The 7,358-nt window shown below is 45.3% G+C and overlaps 1 protein-coding gene across 1 annotated transcript in view; it reads right to left on the reverse strand.

Annotated features, from left to right (window-relative positions):
- Positions 1-5,129: 5,129 nt before the first annotated feature.
- The window catches only part of TEX35 (testis expressed 35), an 11,571-nt gene continuing 9,342 nt past the window's right edge, over positions 5,130-7,358 (reverse strand). The window contains 1 exon segment of the mRNA XM_003785812.1: positions 5,130-5,269. Coding sequence (XP_003785860.1) covers positions 5,130-5,269 — 140 coding nt within the window.

Consider the following 7,358-nt stretch of genomic DNA (forward strand, 5'->3'; position numbering starts at 1 on the left):
TAACATGTTTTTGTAGAAACATTAGAAATTATAGATAAGCTCAAAGTATGACAGAGAAATTTATCATAATCCTACCACCCAGAGAAAATCACTATTGTGATTCTTGCGTACATCCTTGTCTTTTTAGGCCCTGCATGCTTCTTTATGCACACACGTATTCACACACGTATATTTTTACCAAAAATCATATTACACTCTAATGGTGCTTTATAATTTGCTATTTTGCCAATTAATATTTTATCATTAACAGCTATTGATTCATTAAATATATTTTGATGATATATAATTTTTAATGTCTTAAAGCATTTCATTTTTTGAATATGATGTGACTTAATTAACCAGTTAATGTCCACTCACATTGCTTCCAATTTTCAAATACATATGATAAATGATTCCTGATAAGGACTCTTGTAACCAAGTCTTGACACACATCTGTGACTTTTTCTTGTCTTTTAAAGCATCTAATATACATTACCAAAATGCCCTCAGAGAGATGGTACTAATTAGACTCTTATCAGTACTCACATCCCTACAAACTCACCACCAGTATACACCAAAACACTTTTTGACCACTACTTCTAAAAGTATCAGTGTGACAGTGTCATATGGGCAGGCCTCTCACCACTAAGTGCTGCTCCGTCTCCTGCTGGGGACACCTGATCCACCTTCTGGGCCCTGTACGGTGGGAGGGGAACACGCTTCCCAAAAGTCACCTTGACCATATGTATAGGAAGGAAAATCACCTTTGAAATACTGAAAGTGGGGATAGGGCAGGGGGCTCTAGGGGGCTCTAGAGCCAGTCAGGATAGTACCCCGTAGGAAGGGTGGGAAGCCCATTACATGGCGTCCTCCTTGGCCCTGCCTAGATGACTCATCCTCACGTTTCTCTGGTGACTGCCTAAGCCAGGGCCTGGGACAGCAGCATCTGTTATCTGTGAGCCAACTGTATCTCACTGTTGTCACTGACCACTGAGGTTACAGGAGTGAGATGCTGTGTTTCAAAGGACCTGTCCCTATCTAGAACAACCAGTCCCAGTCCCCATACCACTCATATTTTCCTGTTGCTTAAGTTCCTAATATACACATCCTATACCTCTTCACTATAGGTCAATTCTTTATTTTATAAAGTAGATCAAAATTCATTCCATTGTGGGCCTGGCCATGATCAGGAAACTGGGACTGTAAACTGAAGGCCTTTGAATCTAGGAAAGGCAATTCTGACCTCATGGTTATTGTCATCATAGAAATTTGTGTGTGTTTTTAAAAATTGAATTTCCCTGCGTATTCTCTCATTTAATTCTCACAACACTCCTATTAATGAGGGGCTGTGTCTCAGAGCAGGGAAGTGGCTCACAGGTAGCACACCACTAACTTGCTGGCTGTGAACTCTGGGCTCTGTCCACCTCACTTCGTTATCCCTGGAAGTGCTACCAGCCCCAGAGTGCCACAGGGCAAAGGGAGCGAAGTTCTGGCCCAGGATCAGGGGACCTAGTTCATGGCCTGGCCTTGCCACAGCTGGTGAGACTGAGGATAGCCTGCCACCCTTTTCCGGACTCAGAATCCCTATCTGGGATTGGAAAGATTGGATCAAACAATCTCCAAGATTTCTTCTAACCGTGCGGTCTTAGTTAAGGCTTATTTGGTGGCAACAGAAATCCACTTGGCTTAAACAGAAGTGGAGAGAATAGTCTAAAAGTCCAAGGATCTCACAGAGCTGAGGCAGGAACCAGCACCAGACCTAGAGGGCCTGGGACCTGGGAGGTAGCTCTTGAAGCCCCTTCTCTGGACTTTGTGGGTCTCTATTTCTTTTAGCTCCTCTGTCCATTCTTTCTCTGCTAACAGGTGTTCTTTTCCTACAGACCAGCTTTTTCTATGTCTTTGGCCAATGGAGTCATGTAACAACCTAGCTTATTATAAGTCCTCACTTCTGGGAGTCAGCTGAGCTCTACCCAAACGCCAATCCCAAATCCCCAGAGAAAGGAATCCTACTGGGCGAGGTGGTTGGATATCCACCTTGGTCACCTGGGTCCTGGTTATGTCCAGGAAGGCAGGGACATGTAGCACAAAGAAGCAGGGCCTCTGTGGGAGAGATGCCTCCAAGGGGCTCCACACACAGGACAGGAAGAGCGTTCTTCAGAAACAAGGTTAAGTATCATTCTGTTCCAGAGGAGGTGACATTGAGATCTATAGAAAAAGTGCAAGCTTACCAGCAAAGCTGGCCCGTGTGCAGCATCAGCAGGAATGACTCCAGCGCCCTCCCCAAGGGCATGCGTGACAGCTGTGTGATGGCCAGCAAGCCAGTCCCCTTAAGATACCCAGCTGTCTTGCTGCCTATGAGCTGGGTGATGTGGGACTGCAGCACCAAGGGGCTTGGAAAGGACCAAAGGATGGAGACAGCAGAGACCACCAGCACCAGTGCTCAGAGCTTGATTAGAGCTTCAGCACCATTTGCCTCCACTGATCCTGGCAGCTCTGTTTCCCTGACCACCTTACTTTAGTTCTTAAAGGTGGCGTCATCCCATCAGCCAACCTCGGCACAGACACAGTTGTGTGTGTGTACTTTTAGACACTATCTATGATAGTTTGGAGAGTTTCCTTGGGACCCTCCCTAAGCCTGCTCAGTCCTGAAGGGACCCATGTGGGAGGAGACCAGGGTGGGCACCCTGGAACTCTTTGGGTGTGTCCACAGTACCAAGGTCACAGATTCCATGAGTGCAGGAAGGGATCAAGGGGGCTGACACATGAATCCCTCAGGCTGGGCAGCAAAAGTCCAGCTAACAAACGCTGCTGAGCCCTTGCCAGGTATGGAGTTTTTACTCCAAGCTGAAGATGAAGCCCTGGGTCTAGAAACTGACAGTCTGCAGGGAAAGGAAAGATATACCCAGGCTGGAAAGAATGAGGTGGGAAACGCCTCCAGGTGGCTGAGTGACCTAGTCCTTGAGTCCTTGAGGATCTGGGCAGAGGCAGAGGCAGCCTAGCAGGGGTGATGGGCTCTGGAGGTGAGGGAAGGAGGACAGCGAAGGTGAGGATGTGGGGGATGTGACAGGCACATGTGGGACCCTAGGGTCTAGGGCTTACAGGTAGAAATAGGGGAGAAAAGGTCTGAAATATAAGATCAGAAATGCAAGGTCTTGAACAGCAGCTTAAGGAGTAGGAATATGATCCCATAAATAATGGGCGCTGGAGATGATTTTTTAGCAAGTAGGTGAGTTGGAGAAGAAAGCAGCAGTTAGGTATGAAATATCTGACTTTTACATGATGAGAGTCCTCAGTAGATTCCAGTTTGTGAGAAGAAAGTACTGGAGGGGTTTGGATGGGAAGTTATTACAAGTCGTTCAGGAGCCAGATGCTAAGAGCTTGGGTCAGGGTGTGTAGGGGAGTGAGTGGTTGGGAACAGACATTTGAAAAACTGCTAACACTCTGGGGGACACGGTTGCCCATTTGCTAGGGGAAGGAGAGAAACATCAATCCTGGATTACTATGTGGTCCCAAAGTCAGAAATAGGGGGTGTTTTTTATCTCCAACACCTACACACCCTCACATGGCAGGGTCAGGGTAATCGGTGAATCGAGGAATTCTGTCCTTAAAAACTCACATCCCTTCTCTCATCCTCAGCTCTCTGGAAAGGCCCTAAGAGCCGTCAAATGTGTATCATAGAGGAAACTGATAGAAGAGGAAAGAGGAGAGACAATTTCATTGCCAGCCTTGTAATCAATACTTTATCCATATTCTCAGAAATTCTCAAAATAATCAAAGGCGCTCTGTGGGGAGGAGTGCAGGGCCCGGCTGTTCAGGACAGGGGGCTCTCAGCTCCGCAGCACTTCAGGCTTCCTGCTGGGATGTCTGGCGCAGGGCATCAAACAGGCAGGCCAACAGATGGGCAGAGGAAAGCCTGTTGGGGACAAGGTCTACCCTTGGGCTAGACATCTGCCCATGCTCCGACTGTCAGGACGCTGAGTAATGACAAGGACCCCTGTCAGGAAGTCAGGCAGAGAAGAGCTTTGGGGACACAGGTAGGGAGTTTGACAGGATGGTAAGGCCCCAGAGAGACAGGTAGATCTAATCCTGGGTGACAGGTCAGGGCTTGAGTCCAAGGCGTGGGGTCATCTGCCAGAGGCTGTGACTTGAAACCACTGTTCAAGTTCATTCTTCTTTGGAGCTCAGTTGGCACTGGTTTCTCTCAAATTTACATTCCAACCTCAGCCAGCTTATCTGGTGGGAATAACAGGCTGGCATAGGAATGCTGATGAGAAAAGGGATGGGAGAGGTATTTTGTAACTAATCAGGTTATAATTATGGACACCCAACTATGAAAAAAAAATAAAGTCATTGTTCTTGGACCTGAAAGACAGGACCAGGAGTCAGGTTTTAGAGTCACATGGGTTTTCCCTTTTGTTCCAGCCTGCTTTTTCTTCTTCTCTGTTAATTCATTAATCTAGACTCTAGATTCCAGAGCCAGTTAGATTTCTTTCAGGAGGGACTGTGTTAATTTGGGTTTGACCTTCTGATCCTCGTGGGTTGATAATGACCGAGTGCTACATATTCACTCACAGCAAACAGCATGTTAATCCTGGGCCTGCTGTGTGGAGCAAGACAGACTGGATTTCAGCTCTCAATCTCCAAGAAGGAAGCAAAGTAGTTTCCTAGAAAATAGTAAGGGACCTAGAAGTTTTCTATGTTGAGAATACAGACAGAAAATAAGGTCTGAATGTTTATATCCCTTCAAAATGTATCTGTTGAAACCTAACTTCCAAGGGGATGGTGTTAGGAGGTCGGGCCTTTGGAAGGTGATCAGGTCATGATGGCGGATCCCTTATGAATGAGATTAGTGCCCTTATAAAGAAGACACCCCATGACCCTCCCACCATGTGAGAACACAGCTAGACGGCAGTATCTATGAGCCAGGAAGTGGCCCCTACCCAGACAAATCTGCTGATGCCTTGGTTTTCAACTTTTCAGCCTACAGAACTGTAAGAAGTAAATCTCTGTTGCTCATAAAATCTCTGTTGCTCATAAGCCACTCCCTTTATGATATTCTGTTATAGCAACCTGAACTGACTAAGGCAGCAGAGGAACATAACCAGGAGAGATACAAAAGGAGTTAGGGGCAGGAAGAACAAGAATGGGAGTCAAGGAAGCTGGGGAATCCAAGCTGGAGGATTCATCACCAGGCTCAAAGGCAGAAACTAACTCAGAAGAATGAGAGCTGCAGAAGGCTCAGAAGAATTGGCTGCCAGGGGGCAACTGGCTTCCTTTAGGGGAACAGCTTCAAGAGAAAATGGGGGCAGAGACCAGGTATGGAAGGACAGTAGGGATAGGGAGGCAGAGTGAGCCCTTTCAGATGCTCCTCAGAGAAGAGGAAGCAAAATAACCTGCAGGGCGCTGTGCACCAGGGGAGGTGCTTAAAGAGAGGGCAGACTGGACAGAGGACCACTGGGAAAATAATTTTACTTAGATTATTTTTTAAAATAATCTGAACTAACAATAAAAGAAATGGAGAAATAAATTATGATGTAGTCATAAGATAGAAACTTCATGGAAATTAAAAAGTAATGAGTTATTGCTAGATATAATATACATGAATTGTACCATTTTGAGCAAAAGAACACATGATGGGGCGGTGCTCAAAGGGGTAGGGCACTGGCCCCATATGCCAGAAGTGGCAGGTTCAAACTCAGCCCTGGCCCAAAACTGCAAAATATAAATAAATAAATTTCAAAAAAAAAAACACATGATGAGATGGCTCAGATGGGCTGTTGTCAGGAGGCCTCAGTTCCTTATCATGTGTCCCTCTTCACAGGACTGCTTGAGCAACATGGCAGCTGGCAGCTGGATTCATCCAGAATGAGTATTCAAGAGAGAGCAAGATGGAAGCCACCCTGTCTTTTATGGCTTAGTCTCAAGAGTAACACCTATCCCTTGTACTATGTTCTATCCATTAGAAGCAGTCACTGTGGCTAGCCCACACTCGAGGGGAGGGGAATTAGGTTCCTCTTGAAGGAAAGCGTATCAATTTGTGGGCCTATTTTAAAACCACCACAGCACAGAACTGAATAGTGCAGTGTTCTCAAGTATTCAGAAGTTTAGTAGTCAAAGGACAGGGTCTAGGACGTCTCTTGGTAGGCAGAATAATGTCCCCCAAAGATGTGGGGGGACATTCCCTGAACCTGTGAATATGTTATGTTGCATGAATTAAGGTTGCTAATTGGCTAACCTTAAAAAGATTATTATTTTTCATTATTCAGGTGGACTCAATGTAATCACAAGAATCCTTAAAAGTAGAAGCAAGAGGCAGAAGAGTTTCAGTTTCAGAGTGAGAGGCCTGAGAAAGACTCACCTAGCCATTGCTGGCTTTGGAGATGAAAGAGGGGGCTATGAGCCAAGGGAAGCAGGCAGCTTCCAGGAGCAGGAAAAGGCAAGGAAACAAACTCTTCCCTAGCTCCTCCGGAAGGAATGTAACCATGTGACACCTGGGTGTTAGTCCAATAAGACCCATTTTAGACCCATTTCTTATTGGCTTATGCCATTAAATTTGTAATCTGTTATAGCAGCAATTGGGAACTAATACAGGGCTGTGCCCACACTTCTTTCTCCCATGCCTGCCTCACTTCTGCTTTCATCATATGCTTCTGATTGTTGTACTGATTTCTATATAGCCTATATTTTTATTATGCCTAAGTGCCATCCCTCCTTTAAAACTGTAAACTCCTTTAGTTGAAACACATTCTTCTTAGTATTGTATGACAAGAATGAAAAAGCAAATATCCAGTGAACTCAGTACTGATATGAAGCCAACAGATGACCCAATGCATGCCCAAACAGGAGAAAAATTCATTTCAATTCAAGTTGGGGGGAGGGGTAATGAGGGAGAGGGAGGGGTTGCGATGCTCCCACTGAATGGGTATGGGGGGGAAGGGGGATTGACGCACCTTTTGGGTGTGGGATGTAACCACAAGAAGAATTCAACCTAACTAAGTCACATACTTTGACCTGGTTGCTGTACCCTCACATTAACCTGAAATAAATTTACTTATGGAAAAAAAAAAAAAACAAAACTGTGAACTCTTGAGAAGAAGATCTGCATTGCGCTTTGGGTTTTGTTATTAAAATGCTTATCTGAAGCACCAAATATGTGGCTCATTACTATGCTGCCATTAAGAACCTGACCAGTTGTTTATTAGACTGTCTAAAAGTGGAAACAGGTAACTTAGCAAAGAGATGAAACAAGAAAGAACTGCTGTGAAATAAAGTATAGAATCCCATCACGACCTCCTCTCTCAAACTGAAGCCAAAGCCCTACACCTGCGGCAGGATATTTCACTAAAATACTCTTTTCTCCATATCTTTCTTTTTTTTTT

Source organism: Otolemur garnettii, unplaced genomic scaffold, assembly GCF_000181295.1.
Source record: "Otolemur garnettii isolate 467f Iridium unplaced genomic scaffold, OtoGar3 scaffold00016, whole genome shotgun sequence".
NCBI classification, from domain to species: domain Eukaryota; kingdom Metazoa; phylum Chordata; class Mammalia; order Primates; family Galagidae; genus Otolemur; species Otolemur garnettii.